The sequence below is a fragment of the Podarcis pityusensis genome (assembly GCF_964106645.2).
Source record: "Podarcis pityusensis genome assembly, chromosome: 7".
Taxonomy (NCBI): Eukaryota; Metazoa; Chordata; class Lepidosauria; order Squamata; family Lacertidae; genus Podarcis; species Podarcis pityusensis.
This window is the reverse complement of record NC_138031.1, coordinates 30,654,169-30,672,649: the sequence shown is the minus strand read 5'-3', so window position 1 is coordinate 30,672,649 and position 18,481 is coordinate 30,654,169. Positions and strand designations below refer to the sequence as shown.

Here is an 18,481-nt window from a genome sequence, read left to right as displayed (position 1 = left end):
GCGGAACGGATTCTTTTCGTCTTGCGAGGCACCACTGTAGTGTGCTATTAACTGGGTCCCTGCAGCTTAACCTTTATGCAAGTCAAACCCCCAACATTTTACTTTTATTTAAAATATTTATGTTTTATTAAATATACAAAATTGTTTACATCAAAAATCCATCCAACTCAATATAAAAGAAATACACACAATTTAAAGCAGCAGCATGAATGAGGAAAGCAGTCAAAAATCAGTTAAAATTAAGAGCAAACCAAGCAGCCACCACTGATTGCCATTAAAAACCTTGAAGGTTTTTTTTTTGGTATAGTCAACATGTACCTATTTAGTAAGTTGGGGGGGGTCCCCACTAAAAGTGGGCCATGCAAGCCTAGTATCGGAAATTGGGGGAATCTAGAAAATGACTCTGAACCCAACCTTAGATTTTGGAAAGGCTTATATAGCAGTCCTCTACTCAGATCTAAAACCCCATTTGCATTGCACCTGGAAATGCACTGGAAAGAACTTAACACAGGTGAGTTAATACTCCTCTACTATGTATATTTGCTGTGTTTAAGAAACTGCTGCTAACACTTCCCATGTCAAACTTGTGCTCAAAATACCTCTATGCACTCTTGAGAAATAATAAAATCCACAGAAGTCTACTCCCATATTTCAGTGCTTGTACAATGTTACAATGGAGAGCTGGGCCAGTGTGCCTTACTGGCTTGACCAGGTGGGAAATAAGAATAACTGGAAGCATGAAACAAGAGAATTCAGGTCTAATGCACAGGTAGGCTAAAACACAGGTGGCAACCTATGGACTGTATGCAACCCTCAGCTTTTCCTCCTCAGTGCTGTGAAGAGGAACAAAAGAGCCAGTGGGAAGACATTACCCAACAACAGCATGATAGCTATAGTACCGTTGGCTCTTTCTAGGTGCATGCGTTCTGTAGGATTGCTGCAAAAAGTCAGACAACCCAGCTACAGGAGTAAGACAATCTAGTGACATAGGTTGGGACACCTGGCTGCCTTCCTGATGGATCTTCCGTTTCTCATTGCAGCAGCACAAAGGTACATCGTGGGGCACGGAAGGAGGCTGGGCAACCAAGAAACTAACTCTGCCATGATGATAAACGGAAGAGCCAGCAGAGAGTCAGGCAGGTGAACAAGTGCTGGCCATCGCAGAGGGAGGGATATAGGGAGGCCACCAAAGGTGGTCTACCGTTGGGCTCAACTTGACTAAAGGAAGAAGATGTAAGTTTTAACAGATATCAAACATCTTCCTAGAAACAGGATGTTATGTACTAAGACATTTATACAGGGCTTTTTTTTCAGCGAGAGCTCACTGAAATTCAGTTCCAGCGTCTCTCAGGTGGGCGCTATTGTCATTCTAAGAGGATGAGGGAGGCATTCATGGTGAGTTCTGGCACCTCTTTTTCTTGAAAAATAGCCCTGCATTTATAGCTATTAACTACACATGTTATAGTAGTGTTTTGTTTGCATTCCAAATTTATTTTGCTTAATCCCTGAGAATGAGATCATGGTTACATTTTTTGGCTTTACGGTTGTTGTTCTTTAAAGAAGAGTTAACAACTTTCTGCTTCCAGGGTTTCTGGTTTCTGCTTCAAGACTGTTTTCTCCCACAGTTTATGCTAGAATGCACTACAAATATCATTGGACAGCAATATAGATACAATATAGGAGACAGCAATATAGATACTTTTAATACTAAAAATAGTTCAGAACTCTGCAATTTTATACAAGACAAATATAAAAAGCATTTGTTAAATTAAAACATTCTAGCTGTAAAATGCCAGTATTATTTTATTTTTTTAAAATCTAAATATTTTAAGTTAAATGGCTGTTTGTTGCATTAAATGGCTGGCACCCAAGAAGTCAATCCCAAATTTGAGCAATTCCTGAGTATTCCTGCAAGTACCTTTCTAACTTCCACAAAACAAAGCAGCAGTACTTTCCTCATATTCACAGTTTAGCTCCTAGAAGCTACCTACTCTCCTCCTTACTACAAATCCCCAAACCAAGAAACTGTACTCTTCGTTCATCCTTTTTTCCTTCCAAGCTTGCCTTTGGTCCTAAAGCGGTTTTGAAATCCATGAAGTACAGTATTAGTAACTTAAGAAATCCCTCGTAATGACTTTTTAAAAAACAACAACACCACCACAATGTATTACAAACACATAATTTTCCAAGTTCCTTTGTATTTTTTAAAGTGCTTCATTATTTCAGTTGTACGTTTAAAACAGTTGTCGGTTTAAATAATATATTTTAAAGGGCAGGTACAGGTTTTAATGACTGATGAAGTGCAGATTGCAGTTCTCCACCCCACCGGTCAGTTCTCTGCTTCCACTGGTGTTGAAAGTTTCCTTGAGACACAGAGTGCCTTGACTACAAACTTCCAACTTTTGCCTCTGTGCCCTCTCTTCCCAAGAACGAAAGGACTGCAGTCTTCTCAGGGACTTGGTGCAGAAGATTTGCATAAGCAAAGAGGAGATAGTTGCAGTGCTTAAAAGTATTTTTGTAGAAAACCGGTGTGCTCTGAAAAACCAGAGCGTTGTGTAGTTCATAAAGCTTCACTTAATTGTAACAAGCTTTCAAATGCTTCATCCTATTCCACTTAAGTCCAATGTGACATCAGTTGATCCCAACATAACTTAAACTGAAAAGTTATATCCTTTATCAAACATTCACGACAGAGCCTTTTGATATATCTTACATTTGGACATGGGTTTCCTCTTTGTCGTTTTATACCAGTGTTGTTGTTACAGTCCTATATTTTTTTTAAAAAAAAAGAAAAGAAGAAAAGATGGCTGTTGAAGTATACATAGATCATCTTTTTGAGTGACAATATATCAAGTCTGTACACAAAACATTTTGAAATTGGTAGGCTTAAGAATATGCTAGCTACATTTTAAGCCACTACAAAACAAAAAAAGTTGTACAAGGTCATGGGTAGGCAAACTAAGGCCTGGGGGCCGGATCCGGTTCAATCGCCTTCTAAATCCGGCCGCGGACATTCTGGGAATTAGCGTGTTTTTACATGAGTAGAATGTGTGCTTTTATTTAAAATGCATCTCTGGGTTATTTGTGGGGCATAGGAATTCATTCACCCCCCCCAAAAAGAAATTATAGTCTGGCCCCCCCACAAGGTCTGAGGGACAGTGGACCGGTCCCCTGCTGAAAAAGTTTGCTGACCCCTGTACGAGGTGTTTCAATAAATCAGCTAGGGGGAAAAGCAGTTAAGTACTATGCAGGTAATAACACTAGGAAAATGATGGATATGTTATTGAATCAGCAAATTCAGTGTCAAATCTTCCAGAAGTAAAGAGGGGTGCACAGATGTGAAGGGCAAGTAAAAGTAGCTGAAAGGAAACAAGCTGCAAAAACAAAGCATACCTTGAGCATTGCCAATGTCATACCGGAAACCTCATTCATGTTCTTCTCTACACTTTCAGTGAAGTTACATCTCTTGGTCATTTTTTGAAGATGGCATGCCACGTCACGAATGTCCCTCTTCTGTAAACAAAAAAAAAATGTTAATGAGTTGGAGTGCTATTAGGCTTGATACAACTTTCTTACATACTGATCCTTCAGGCTCTTGGCTCTCAAAATTGAATAAAATGTTCAATATGTTGATCCCTACACCCCACTTTTAACTTCAGTGTGGGGTTTAATTCCCAGTCTCCTTTACACTACTTTCAAGTGACACCGACACTTTGCTAGGTCTTCTCCATTTAATGCTGGTGCCTCCAATAACTGCTCTAACATTAAAAAAAGTTAAACTTTCCATAGGACTGTTTCTTTTATATTGGGTAATCCTGTGCAGCTCTAAGGCCAGCGGGCACTATCCGTGTACCACTTTTCACAATGGCTTGGGCTAATTTAAGTGCCAAGATTAGTTCTGTTCTTAATGGTTTTTCTATTTTACTATATATACATATATATATTATACGCAGCTCTGATACTTTATGACAGACGGAGAGTGTATATATAGGCTGTCTACCAGCTCCACCTGGTACGCGGGCTAAGACCCTACCTGCCCGCGGACTGTCTCTCCAGAGTGGTGCATGCTCTAGTTATCTCCCGCTTGGACTACTGCAACGCGCTCTACATGGGGCTACCTATGAAGGTGACCCGGAAACTGCAATTAATCCAGAATGCGGCAGCTAGACTGGTGACTGGGAGTGGCCGCCGGGACCATATAACACCGGTTCTGAGAGATCTGCATTGGCTCCCAGTACGTTTCCGAGCACGATTCAAAGTGTTGGTGCCAACCTTTAAAGCCCTAAACTGCCTTGGTCCTGTATACCTGAAGGAGGGTCTCCACCCCCATCGTTCAGCCCAGACAGTGAGATCCAGCGCCGAGGGCCTTCTGGCGGTTCCCTCATTGCGAGAAGTGAGGCTACAGGGAACCAGACAGAGGGCCTTCTTGGTAGTGGCGCCTGCCCTGTGGAACGCTCTCCCATCAGATGTCAAAGAGATAAACAATTACTTGACATTCAGAAGACATCTCAAGACAGCCCTGTTCAGGGAAGTTTTTAATATGTAACGCTGTACTGTTTTTAACACTTGGTGGGAGCCGCCCAGAGTGGGCGAAACTCAGCCAGATGGGCGGGGTATAAATAATAAATTATTATTATTATTATTATTATTATTATTATCATCATCATCCTGCTGATACCCTGAGCAGGTCACAGGCAAGGAAAAGGGAAGGAAGAAAGTTATAGTGTCTTTCATAGTTATGGTATCTTTCCTTGCTTGTATTTGCTCCACAGAAACTAAGGATACAGTATATACTAACTCCAGAAAAATCAACATTACCAAAGCTGAATTGCAGAACACTTCTAGTCCAGTTGTATTCACCTATAACAAATTAGAACACAAGGAACAAACATGTTAATTCAGATGTTTCCGCATTTCTCTTTCCAGTGTAAATAAACCCACTGTTGTATAACCAGTCAATGGCTTGTGCACATTACTGTGGTCAGTTCTGAAACTCTGTGAGAAATGTTTCTACAAGTATTCATTTACAGCTATCATTTTGTTGGGCGCTGTCAGGATTCCCTTTGGCACCATCCCACACCACTTCCCTACACACCTTCCCAGGTGTGAAGATCAGCACAAGGTCCTCTCTTGGCAGTTCCACCAACACATCCAGGAATCAGACTATCAAAATGGCATCTGGGCAGATTTTCGCCAAAATGTCCAGAAAAACCCAGATGTAGGGCAATTTCTTAAGCAAAACGTTGTAACAATCCCAAAAAAGCCCAAAGGCTTTGGGGGGGTGAGGGTGAGATGTTCCCCCCCAAAAATCAACAATGTCTCAGAATTGTGACATCCTTTCCTATTGTGCTTGCTCTACAGAAACTACAATGTGTTGTTTTTTTAAAGCAACATTACCTCCATTGTATTGCAGAAAACTCTATTGGTGTTAGACCTGTTACATCCAGCATGTTGTTCAATCTCCTCTTCCTATAAATTAGAATGCAAGTAACAATGTTTAAATTTAGATGCTTCTGCATCTCTTTTTCCAGTGTAATAAGCTCAATGCACTCAATGATTTGACCATGTCCCTGAGATCCATTGTGAAAGCATGAGAAACGTTTCTGCAAGCATTCATATGCAGTGGTCTGTTTTCCCTCCATTTGGTTCATCAGCCTGGAGTAACTGATCTGCCTTGCTGGGTACATTTACATGTAGACAGTATGAAGTCAGTTGGATACAACAGCATTTTATGTCCAAATCTCAAGAATAGATTAATATGTTTGTTTGTTTTTTAAAAGGAAGACATAAAAGAAGTTGTTGAAGAGGAAAATACATGCTTGCCTGCATCCTTTAGCTTCATTTCACATTTTAAAAAGCTTTTTGTTATTTCAGCATTCCCCCCACCCCAAGTATCTAGGTCTGTACATGAACACCACAAATGTTCTAATGCAGGATTTTATTATGATTTATTGCCAACCATATGAGATGACATCCTGGAAGCACTGTATGTCGTCAACTGCTTCAGTTTTGCATGTTGCTATTCCTACGGAATTTCCTCACTGTTTTAATAGATTGATGGTAAGCATGTTTACTCAGAAATCAGAGGGCTAGACTTTCCCTTTTCCTAGATCCATAAATAAGCATTTTAAGCTAGAAAAACTATGGCACAGGGGAATTCAACTGGATACTTTGTTAGAAAAGGGGTAGCTGGCCTTTTTTGGCTCTGGGGTGGCATCCACTCTTAGCCAACTCTACAAGAGAACTTAACATGATCCTGCTGGATCAGGCCAACAGCTTATCTGGTCCAGCATCCTGACCTCAGCACATTCACACTGTTCCACTCCTGTGGATTCCAGTAGCTGCTATTCAGAAGCAGACACCAGCTGTGGTGGCAGGGAATAGCCACCATAGCTACTAGCTACTCAGTTCATTTGTATAATCCTCTTTTAAAGCCATCCAAATTTGTGGTCATCACAACCTCCTATGAGAATGAGTTCAACAGCTTAAATATGTGCTATATCTTCCAGCATTCTGCTTTATTAGATGTACACGAGTTCTAGTGTTGGGAGAGGGAGGAAAAACTGCTCTCTGTCCACTTTTCCCATGCCGTGCATGGTTTTATAAACTTCTCTCTTACTTGCCTTCTCTGTAAGTCAAAAAGTCCCAAATGCTGTAACCTTTCCGCACCAGGGAGTTGATCCACCCACCCAACCCCCCCAGTAATTTTGGTTGCCCTTTTCTGAACATATTCCAACTTTACAACAAACCGGCAAACTGGAACAACACACAGTATTCCATTTGTGGTTGTACCATAAATTTAGATAACGGCATTACGATTTTCAGTTCCTTTCCTAATGATTCCTAGCATGGAATTAACCTTTTTGACAGCTGCCACACCCTGGGTCAACATCTTCATTGAATTATTCACTATGATTCCAAGGTTTCTTTCCTGGTCAGTCACTGCCTGGTCAGTTCAGGCTCCAAGAGTATTATTATGTGATATGAAGGGGCTTTTTTACACCTACATTTACACGTGTGGCGCTGTGGTCGAAACCGATCAGAAGGTGGCTTGCCGATCAGAAAGTCGGCGGTTCAAATCCCCGCGACAGGGTGAGCTCCTGTTGTTCGGTCCCTGCTCCTGCCAACCTAGCAGTTTGAAAGCACGTCAAAGTGCAAGTAGATAAATAGGTACCGCTCCGGCGGGAAGGTAGATGGCGTTTCTGTGTGCTGCCCTGGTTCGCCAGAAGCGGCTTAGTCATGCTGGCCACATGACCCGGAAGCTGTCTGCAGACAAACACCAGCTCCCTCAGCCAGTAAAGTGAGATGAGTGCTGCAACTCCAGAGTCGTCCACGATTGGACTTAACGGTCAGGGTCCTTTGCCTTTACTTTACACTTGTTTACATCGAATTGCATTCGCCATCTTATTCTCCATTTGCTCAGTCTGGAGAGGTTATTGGGAAGCTCTTCTCAATCTCTTTTTGAACCCCTTATCCTACAGCTGCAGTCATTTACTTTAATCACCTCTATACCACAATCCTTTTTGAGATTAATCCCATCTTCCCAATCACAGCACACTACAAAGCAGAGACCAGGAACAAACAAAACATCCCTTTTACTAAGTGCATGCAAACACTCAATGAACAGTTTTCTAAGTCAATTTATCCTGCTATCAATTTATCCTAAATTTCTGTAAAAATAAAAATAAATTTTATTATTTTGACCCCGCCCATCTGGCTGGGTTTCAATCAATCACCTTCCTGTCATGCTGCTCTAAAAAGGCAACCTCTCCATCTAAACGGAAAATGACCACAAGGCAGCCTGTAGCAAGTACAAAACAAAATTTGGCTCACAAGTATTTAAGAAGATCCAGTTTTGGTGTCTCAGTACTGCAATCTTTTCCATTGTGAAAGTTTGCTAATTATTCATCCCTTGGCAGTTAAAATGTTTGCTCTATTTCCTACATTTTGGCACAGAGATGCCTGGCAACAGATGCACCAGAATGATGGGAAAGTGACTTGCAAATAAGCAAGGAAAAACCCATTTCCCTAGAACAAGAATAGAGAAAGGATTAGCTTCTGGGAGGAAAACTATAGCTGCTTCCTAGCAACGTATTATGGAATTTTGATAACAAATTAGGTAACAATGTAATAGATTGGATCCAGACATAGGCTGCAGTCCTAACCCTACTTACCTACCTGGGAGTAAGCTGCATTGAACTGTGGGACTTACTTCTTAGTAGATATGGTTAGGACTGCACTGTAAGTGAGTTGAACTAAGATCCTATTGATTTCAATGGTGCAAATTAGTCATGGTTTAACAACAGTGACTTAAACGGAGATGAAGTTCAACTCACTTAGTTTGGATCCAATCCATGAATTACAGCAGTTCTGAAATCACTTCAAGACATTCAATGTGAACTCAGCTACCTGCATGTTGGATGCCAAACAAACAAACACTGTAATCAGAAGCATAGCTTGTTTTCTTGGTATTAAACACTGGCAACAACCCAATGACAAATTACTGTTGACTCAGCAGTTGAGATAGTAGAGGGAAACAACCACAAGGCATGAAGATGCAAGTGGAAGCACATCTCTTCCAAACAAAGCGATGCTAATGCAAATCAGCAATTGCAGCATTGTATGCATTTGTTATTGTGTTATTATCAGTTGGAAGAGGCAGGCTTGAATCCTAGCATCTCCCACTTCTCCAAGTGTGTACCAAGGACTGGTTCTGCTTTCTTTTCTAATGCCACCATTGCCTCGGGTCTGATTTTCTGTCACCAATTCACCTGTCCTAGTTCTTTCGAAGAGAACATTTCAGTTTTGCATGGAACTACACCAGGATTTGTTTCATAATATAATTGCCATACATTCCTATGGAGGAGAGAGAAGTATGATGGCTCATGTGAGTAGACTGGGGGGGAAATACTCAACAATTCAATGTTTGTCCAGCACTGGCCATTTGCAAAGCCATGGCACCGTTAACTTTGTCTGTTCAAACCAATTCAAGTTTGTTGTTATCTGTTGTTTTAACCACTGGCCTTACTAAATCTTTTGCTGTTTTAATGGTTTTATTGTTATACTGCTGTCCTGGGAACTCTCTGATTGAAGGGCAGTATGCAGGTGTAATTTATTACATAAACGATACCATATATTCATAGATTCCCACATAGTATAGCTCATTTCTATATTTCAAGACAACGGGATTACTAACATCTCCATTGGGAATGTTTTAACATTCAGGGTGTTAAAATTGCTCAGATAAATACATTTCCCCCCCCTCTCTCTCTATATATATGCATGTATATGTATATTAAATGTTACCTACCAGCACGCGAATGTTGAAAGATAGAAACATTTCATATTTTTTCAGGAAAGCATTCATGGAAGCAGATGAACCAACTGGTACCAAAGCTAGGAACAGTGGCAGAATCCCAAAGATATACCTTAAAAAAGCTAGATTACAAAATTACATTGAATTACAGCTTGTACCAAGGAAGTTATATGCTCAGCTGACTATGGTAATATGACTTAATATTAAATAGTGATGGGTTGGAGATATTAACAGATTACTGCTTGATAACATTATTCAGATTTATACATTACAGAGGCAGGGACTGAGGACATAATGAGAGCAATGCTATGCTCATTTACCTGGGAGAAAGTCCCAGTCAACTGAGTAGAACTTACAAATGCGTAGACATACATAGGACGGCACAGCACTGCATCTATATGTCTAAATTTTTTAAAGGCTGGATCAATGAGTCAGTGTGTCTGGCTGTTAATCAGCAGGTTGGTGGTTTGAGCCCACCCAGGGCCGGCTGTGGGCAGGATTCCTGCACTGCAGGGGGTGGAACTAGATGACCCTCTTTCCCTTCCAACTTACAATTCTATGATTCTATTTGATGAAAAATACCCAAACCGTTTACAACAAAAATGACATAAAACCATATAATAAAAACCATATTAAAAAGTTGAAAACAGATTATCAATTAATCACTGGAAAGATCTATACTTAACTGGCTACATAGGCCTGGTAGAATAGTTTCAGCAGAAGGCACCACCTGAATCTATGTGAGCAGAGCATTCCACAATACTAGGCCAATGGCACTAAATCATGAGGATGGAATTCCTTTCATCAAATTCTATTAAAGGGGAAATTTACAAACCATATTTCCTGTGGGCATTTTAAAGTTGGCTTATTGTTTAGCCTGCTCTACTTGGTTTGAAGACAGTTCCTTTTTTTCTTTTCTTTTTTTCCTTCGTGAATATATCTTTATTGTTTTAAAATAAATACATTTATGAAGAGAAAACAAACAAACAAACATACAAGCAAGCAGGCAGGCAAACAATAGAAAAAGCAAACAAACAACAACAATATAAAAAACAACAAAATTAATACGACTAACATCATTTATACTCCCAATAATGAAACCAATTATAAAACTTGTAAAGAGAAAAATTAAAAATGACTTCCAATTAGTCTCACTGTACTTTATCTATTGGTTAACTTATACCGCATATTTCTTATATAGTTTCTTTTTACCTCCCAACGAACTTATATCTATACAAGGGTCAGTCTAATTCTGCCAAGAGATTTCCTTTTATACCATAGTTTTTAAAGTATTCTTTAAAAATGTTCCAATCCTTATAGATTATTTGTTTTGTTTGGCCTCTTATCCTTCCTGCCGCCTTTGCTAGCTGCAGATATTCTGCCATTAGGATTTGCCAATCTGCCGTGTTAGGTATTGCTGTATTTTTCCAATTTCTTGCTACTAAAATTCTGGCCGCCTTTATCCCATACATGAACCATGTTCTTTTCAATTTCCCTATTTATTTTGGCAATATGCTTAATAGAAATATTTCTGGCTTTTTAAGACACTTCTAAGTGTTTGGTAATTAAGTTTTAAGTAATTTTATTGTCTTACTGCGGCAGAGGTCCATTAGGGCAAATGGTACAGTGCCCCCATCAAGCTCAGACTACCCTCAGCCAGCCCCCACTTGCTTAACTTCACACTTACAACCAGCCCAGGGGATGGCACTGGCTGGCAGCTTCCTTCTCCTTAGTCTCAGTGTAGCAGTTTCAACTACAGTAGTAGAATTCCCACCAACGGAAGCCCACACAAGGACTTCTGCTAGCACAATGAGGCTCCCCTCCTGTCTTCCCGTTGTGTGCACGGAGGAGGATGAGAGGGCAGATTGTTCCTTCAGGCAAGCAAGAAATGCTTGTGTCGATGGAGCAATATGCTTAACCCTATGTTGAATTTCTCTCTCAATGGAGAAAAAGAATGGAAAACTATAATTTAGCTGGCTCTGTCTGTCATCAACTCTGGCTCCATCTACTGCTGGTTTTCTGCTTTCTTCTGCCCTTCCAGTGCCAACAGTCACCAGGGTTATTGCATATTATTGTTTTTTTCGGCACGATCAACTTTATTCATGCCTATTGTAGCTTGCCCTGGTATCCATGAAGATGAAGGGTGGTTTAAAATATTTCAAATAATGATTTTTAAAAACAAATGACTCATACACCACCCATCTGCATTTCTACACATATCGACAAAACCAGGCACTATAGGTAAGCAATAGAAACAACGAGCAGGGAAACTTTCTTGTTATTTCTGAACATTATCACTGCTACACAGCCAAGGGTGGAGGTTGAAAGAGTGGAGATTAGGGCAAGCCAAGGAGACACAGCATGGTTTAACCAGCCAACAGGAAGAAATGGCAGCAGAAAGAAACGAGCACATGAACAAGCTTGCAAGCAAAAAAGTGGGGAGAGCTATACAGTCCAGGGATTCCTTCGCTGAACAAGGTGAGTTGGAACACAGTCTACATAAACTTCTGCAATACTGTTTTACAGTCCTCACTTGGCAGCTTTTCCATGCTAGTGGGCATAGTCTGCACAGTTCTGGGAATTAGCAGCAAACAGTGCTGCCTGGCAACCTTATCTGTCTGTCTCATTCCTCTTTACCCATTGAAAGTGAAACATCCTGCAGCAAAGAGGATACAGAACTGGTGAAAAGCCTAAAAGTGGTATTTTTAAAAGAGCACCAGCCTGGATTCAAGAGCTAGTATAACCCTCTGAGTTTTTCTTGCTAGGGATTGGGATTCCACTAAAAACTACTGCAGTTGGTAGCCTGTGACTGACCCAAAGCCACTGGAATGGGGGTGTCTAAAAATGGGGTGGGTTTTTAATGCCACCCTTAGTTTAAACCATGGCCCGTGCGTATTAAGGAACTAATGACAACCTGGAATAAGTACTGGTACATGGAACTATCCCATACTGTTTGCAGTATAAGAATCCTCATAATTTTATCCCACAGACACCTGCCACACACAGAGAGAGAGATGGTGCTGTGTATATTTGAACTGTGGCAAAGGGCACTTGCAAAAGCACCTGTTGGAGGAAAATATTCACGTTCGGCTCTGGCCGGCCAAGATCATTTTTGGGAAGGATCCCACAAACCCTTCTGGAGAGGCAGAAGAGTCTCATTTTGATGCCATTATGGGCATTGAAATTCTTAACCTTATGTATTTTTTATTATTATTTCTTTGTTGAGAGAAAGTCAACTAAGGGGTTACCATCTTTTGCAACGGTACCTTTTCTTTTTTAATGGCTTTTGGCTGGTGCTTTACTTTTTGGGTCGTCCCCGGAGAAGTTTTACGGGAAAAGAAGGCGCGAATGCTGGCATGCCAGCGGCGGGCAGCACCTGCAGGAAGAAGCGAAGCCCCGCGCCTTGCCAGCTGGAATTTAGCCCGGCACCCTCGGGATTTTCTAGGCTCCGCGCGGCGTGTGGAGACGCCTGGCTTCCGAAGACTTGGGAACGGGGTTAATGGCACCTTCGAGGGCGGGGTGACACTTGGCTCCGAGGACTCATTCGCCCCAACGTGCCTCGCCTCGCAAACAAATGTCCTCCACCACTCCCCTGCCTTTTGTCTCCGGGAGATTTCGGGTGTCTCTGCCCAGCGCTGCTGGGAATAAGGCGCTTCCAGTTTCGCTCTGGAAACGCGGGGAAATTCCCTCCGCAGGCCGAGGGGATAAAAGCGCGGGAGCCTCTCACGCGGCGCGCAAAGGCTCGAGAGTCGCCGAGGAGGCGCAGCAGCAGCAGCAGCAGCAGCAGAGCACGTGCTCAGAGAAAGCGCAAAGGTGGGTTGTCGGGAGAGAGACGCTGCGGAGGAGGAAAAGGGGCCACGGGGGCGACTTAGGGTCTCCGCTTCCCTCTCCCGTCTTCCGCGGAGGGTTTACGCGGCGCCGAAGCGAAAGGGTCGGAGAGCAAGGCGCGTGCGCCCGCGACGCAAGGCCGAAGCGGGCTAAGCGCGCGCAGAGCCTCACCGCCGTCTCCTTACCATTGAACATGGTCCGCGCGGAGGGAGTTTGTCGCTCATGATGGTGGTGGGGCCAGGCTCGTGCCCATCGCGCTGCCGCCTTGAGGCGAGACCTCGGGTGCTGGGGGGCGGGGGGACGCGAGCCGAGGCTGAATATGGCCGGCGAGCTGCGCGAAGCTTTCAGCGAAGGTTGAAATAAAAAGTTCCAACAAACACAACTGGCAGCGGCTCTTGGTTTGTTTTGCCTCAGCCTTCGTTTTCTGGGGACAGCAGGCAACCGAACCCGGGAGGCTTCCGACTGGGTCCAATTAAGTTTCGCTTTCCGACGTGGCCACTAGCCGCGGTGGGCTCCAGTCAGCCAGTCAGTCAGCCAGCGAGGAGCGCACGGCGAGGAGCCCGGGCGCGTCCCACCCGCCTGTGACCGGGCGCCGCGGTGTGGAGCCGGCGCAAGGCGCACGCGAGCGCAGGGCTTGCCGCCCTGCTCCGTCTGGGCAGCGCTTTCCCTTCAGGCTCGGTCCGCTGGTGCGCAGTGACGGAGCTCTTGAGCGCTCCTCCGAGGTTCCTCGGCGAGAGGCGTGGACGGAGCTGCGGGTGGGTTTTTGCACGGTGCCGGCTGAATGGCAGAGGAGGTGGGATCAAGCGGGTCTCCACTCCCAGCGACGCCATGGGAGCGTTTGCGGCGGAGGCAGCCAAGAAACTTGCGGCTTGGCGGCTGGAAGGAAGGAAGGAGCCATTCATGGAGATGCCAGCGAGTGGCAGGTTGGGTGGGGTTTTCTCCGAGGGGGCTGGGAGGGCCGGAGCTTGGAACTCGGGTTCTCATTTGCCAGAGATGGAAAGCGCAAAAAAAAGAGAGCTTTCTCCGGAGTGGCGCTGCTTTCTTTTTAGGTTTGGCGAACTCCTCGCTCTTTGCCTGAGACCAAGAAGCTTCCAAGAGCGCAGAGGCTGGTGGGAGGGGAAAGAAAGGGCTGGCCTTCCCGCCTAGGAAAGGTGCCTCGGCTTATGGAGTTGTACTCTGGCGTGGTCAAAGAGTGGGCTGAGGGTGACCTTGGGCAAGATCCCCGGAGTCACTTCTTTCCCACTGCCTTCTGGTAACTGGATAATCTGTTTCCCTGCTTTCCCATTTACCCAGTCTTAAATTCAGTTCTCCCTATTTCCAACTTGGCTCTGCAACCGTGGGTGCCCCGGGGCCATGGGTGCCATGCAACATGCATGGCCCTGGCACCGAAATTTGTGGGTGCCTGGCCCCATCATGGGGAATGTGGTTCAGCGGCGTAGCGTGGGTTGTCAGCACCCGGGGCAAGGCAAGTAATTTGCGCCCCCTAACCCCTAACCTGCCGCCGCTGCCAGCTTCTTCTTGCTGCTGCCTGGTCTGGTCTGGTGTGGTTCTCTCCCGCGCTCAGCGCTGCGCTGGGTGGCCGCTGCACTGTCCCTCCCCCAGATAGTCCCTCTCTCTCTCTCCGCACCGCACGCCTGGCACCCACCCCCTCCACAGTGGGCAGCGACCCAGCGGCTCGGATCGGATTCGCACAGCCAGCACTGCAGTGAGAGAGAGTGAATGAGCCAGGTAGGGGCAGAGAGCTGCGAGTGCGAGCGCCCCCCCCCCAGATGTTGCGCCCGGTGCGGCCGGCACCCCCTACACCCCCCACGCTACGCCACTGATGTGGTTACTCGGGCACCCAGGGCCCCAGAGACTTGGCACCTGTGCACCTCAGTTTGCAATTAATAGAAGAACAGTTGTCGTGAAAATTCGCCAGCATTTTACTGCATATCCCCTTGTTACGCACATTTTTCTATTAACTTTTATAGTCCCCCCCATATAATGCATTCTGTATGTTGTCTTCACATTTCTATGCAGAGTTTACCCTAGTTACATGTGCATTTTTCTTCTCAATACTTGCCTGGAGAACTACATTGTAAAAATTCAGGGAAGTTCAAATTTCAAAGGGTGCCCAGTGCCTCCGTAGCCTTGTTATTTGGGGCAGTGCAGATTAGGTAAATTCACCTTCCCATGCAGTCTGAACTGAGTTTCTCACCAATTCTCACTTGCACTCTCCATCTGAACCCGGTTTGCTCTTACCCCTCATGCTTCACACTGTGTGCATGACCTGAGAGTGGAAGGTGAACAGGCAGTGAGTGACCAAGGGGTGCTGGACTTGAGAGTGCCCCCTCTGCAGGGGTGTGGGACCTGGCAGGAGCCCAGCGATGACAAACCTGGGCATGGTGCACCTTGGTCCCTTCCTATTCTGTGCCACGCTGCAGATAACAGCTAATCTGTTTGCTTTAAAGGTTTGTGCCAAAGTGCAGGCAGGTAACCTAGTGACGTTTGGTTCTGCCAGAACATTATCTTGAGTACAGTACTTGAAAGAAAATTTGCATATATCAAGCAGCCTATTGGTGAGCTGTAAATATGAATGGGTATGATCATCAAAGCTACCTTAAAAAATGTGTTATTTAGGACAGAGTTTCACAAAAATGCTGATGAATTTTTGTGATGATTTTTTTTTTAAGCTGCAAAATGCGAAGAACTTACTTGGAAGAATGAAAACAGGAGGGAACTGAAATTGACATATCCTCCAATCCCTAGTTGTGCCCTGCATATATGTGTACGTGCATGAATGCATGCAATTAAAAATGGCCATACCCACTTTTGGTCACACCCACCTGTGGCATGTGGTCCCCGGAGGACTGGGCAAAGATGAACCAAAAATGGTTAGCCACCACTGATACATAGGGAGGATGAGGGAAGGGAGACAGAAAAAGTTGTGTTTGGGGCTTGAAAATACAAAAAACACATGCTAATAGCCAAGCTTTTTATTAAGAGTTAACATTTCAGAGGTTAGCAATTATAGCCGAACCCTGAGAAATCTGGGTACACGCCAAAAATAGCAGAAGAAAATATTTTCTGCAGTGTTCTCTTTCTAAGGGCCAGCATAATAGTACTCAGTAAGTAAAGTATACTGCAATACTTTCCCCTTTTACTTCCAGAATTGGCCATTTACTTCCTGAAGTGAGTTGTTCTCTTCACTACTGATATGCTCTTTTGCTGAAAGATTATTCTCTGTGAACATAAATGGCTTAACAAAAAAAGTTTTAGCTGAACTTAAAGAAAGCAAAAATTGTGTAATGAGAGGAAAGTGTTTTGAAATACTTCATATCGTATTAAATTATGGCATGCCCGAGTTTGGCCGTTGGCCCTAGATGAAACAGCATTTTAGCAGTGGAGGAGGGTGAGCAGGGAGTGTGAGAAAGGCAAGTTTACATAAGTGCAGCTTCAATTCATCAGATATACCAATGCAGATGTTAAGATGGGAACATTTATGGTGCTCTGGAGAGTGATCTAATTGAGCATGCTTATTTTACTTTTATTTAGTAAACAAAGGTTTTTCTATATTGTACCTCATGCTATTTTTTTGTCCCAATATGCCACAAGCATTTGACTTGAGATATATACTGTACATGTTTTTCTCATTTACATGCCAGGGATAATCACTTGAAAAGCATTACCACTTTGCAACTGGCACACTTGCCCAAAATACTATCGGCATCCATTTATTTTTATTATTGAACATATGAAACAAGGTGGAAAAATCCCTGGAAATATAAAGCACCAGGCTTGAGGGTGGGGCGGGACTGATTTTTTTTTGGGGGGGGGAGTCTAAAATCAGTGGCCAGCAGAGTATATGCACAACAACAGCATAAGGAATGGAAGTTATGTTCCAATCACAATCTTTTGGTGGTGTTTCCTATAAAAGCCAGTTCTCTGAGCTTTACTGGTAAATGCTTCTATCGTCATCTCTTTTGCAGTTAAGTGTAGCTGGAAAGAGGACCAAATAAGGCTGATATAGTTGATTGTGGTGTCTTGAACAATCTCTGACTCTTTGGTAAAATACATGTATAAAGCTGGTGCTGTCTCCATATTGACATACTGTATTATGTTGTGTGTGATTCCCTCTTGCCCCGCCCCGGAAAGCAATACTGTATATATCACAGTTTAGGGAAGGAGTGCTTATTCTGTCTGCAAACATGAATTGCAAACATGAATTCAGGGGGACATTCCAGATCTGAGCCTAAATTGGAACCTTTAAACTGTCCTTTATAATCATTAATGCCTCTTATTTTCACCATGCATGTCTTGTCTTCTGGGTCTGTATGTAAAAGTGTCGAATGGCTGTCGGAGACAACTGTGGTGCCTCACAAATCACAGTAAAACGAAACAGCTTCAGAAGCCTGATTGTAGGAAAATACACTTTCTTTCTCAGCATTCACCTCTAGTTATGTAAAGTACAGGCCCATCCATAAACAGGCACTCCATAAACAGGCCTTCCTCCTTCCCCCCCCCCAAAAGCATCTAATTAGGATAATCTAATTTATGTCTACTCAAAAGTAAGTACCTCTGGATTGTATAGGATAACAGCCTAAAAACTTCATGGGCCCTCTTTAAAAAAATTCATAGAAGTTATTTTTTCTTTTCTTTAGAGAATTATCATACACCATTTTGTGTCTCATTTCACATTGTTCCTCCTTTTCATTCATTTCATTCATTCATTTTCGAGAGTCATGGTTCCTCATTTTAAAGCAGGGGCAGAGGGGTTGAAATTTATGAATGGATCTCCCTTCACACACACACACGGTAAGGACAACAACTTTGCTACAACAACCTACAGCTACTCCATTCATGAAAGATGAAGCAGCCTAGACGCTGCCTATACCACAGTCAGTTAATGTTTAAGGGAAAATTAGTGTAGATTTTGTGGTTTATTTGACAATATATAATAAACCACTTAATCATCAAAAGCCTCTGAGTAGTTTACATAAAACAATATGAAATATTTATTAAAATATTGCTGCTGTTTGTTATATTTATTTGTCATCTCGCACTGAAGTGTAAAAACAAAACAAAAAATGGAAATAACTAAAAAAAAGTATGTTAAAATCAAACATAAAAAGAGCAGTGAAACAAGACCTCAAGTGGCATCAAGGTTCAGAAACGGGCAGCCAAAATGATCAAGGTTGCATTGTTTGAGACTTTTTAGTTTAGAGAAGAAGCAGGGTTGGATTTAGGTTTGATGAGGCCCTAAGCTACTGAACGTAATAGGGCCCTTTATATGTCCAGCTGTCCTTTGTCAACAACAAATTGTCACTGTTTTTTGTGTTGAATATATGCTATGTGGTA

General features: G+C 43.3%; 1 protein-coding gene and 1 long non-coding RNA gene across 5 annotated transcripts in view; one reads left to right on the top strand and one right to left on the bottom strand.

Moving 5' to 3' along the window:
• Positions 1-96: 96 nt before the first annotated feature.
• On the bottom strand, positions 97-13,892 carry IL7 (interleukin 7). Of its 4 annotated transcripts, none has more exons than XM_081013674.1 (6): positions 13,330-13,892; positions 9,311-9,438; positions 5,398-5,469; positions 4,819-4,860; positions 3,394-3,513; positions 97-2,767 (listed from the first exon to the last, which is right to left on the bottom strand). In XM_081013674.1, exons 1-6 carry the CDS (start codon positions 13,337-13,339, stop codon positions 2,615-2,617), a joined length of 525 nt encoding a protein of 174 aa, XP_080869800.1. In that variant the 5' UTR covers positions 13,340-13,892; the 3' UTR covers positions 97-2,614. The 4 variants fall into 4 exon arrangements, with proteins under 4 accessions (XP_080869800.1, XP_080869801.1, XP_080869799.1 ...); XM_081013675.1 differs by lacking the exon at positions 13,330-13,892 and adding an exon at positions 12,583-12,624; XM_081013673.1 differs by lacking the exon at positions 13,330-13,892 and adding an exon at positions 10,911-11,793.
• The window catches only part of LOC308481372, a 39,760-nt gene continuing 34,214 nt past the window's right edge, over positions 12,936-18,481 (top strand). Inside the window, exon 1 of the long non-coding RNA XR_013988596.1 lies at positions 12,936-13,129. This is a non-coding gene — a long non-coding RNA (uncharacterized lncRNA). The remainder of the gene's footprint in view (positions 13,130-18,481) is intronic.

Bases quoted from the DNA above. Each gene is read 5' to 3' on its own strand.
- IL7 (XM_081013673.1), bottom strand. The intron at 3,514-4,818 runs GTAATGTTGATT...TTTTGTTTACAG, and splicing joins TGTTCTGCAATTCAGCTTTG to AAGAGGGACATTCGTGACGT. The intron at 2,768-3,393 runs GTATGCTTTGTT...AAAAAAATATAG, and splicing joins TGACATTGGCAATGCTCAAG to GACTGTAACAACAACACTGG.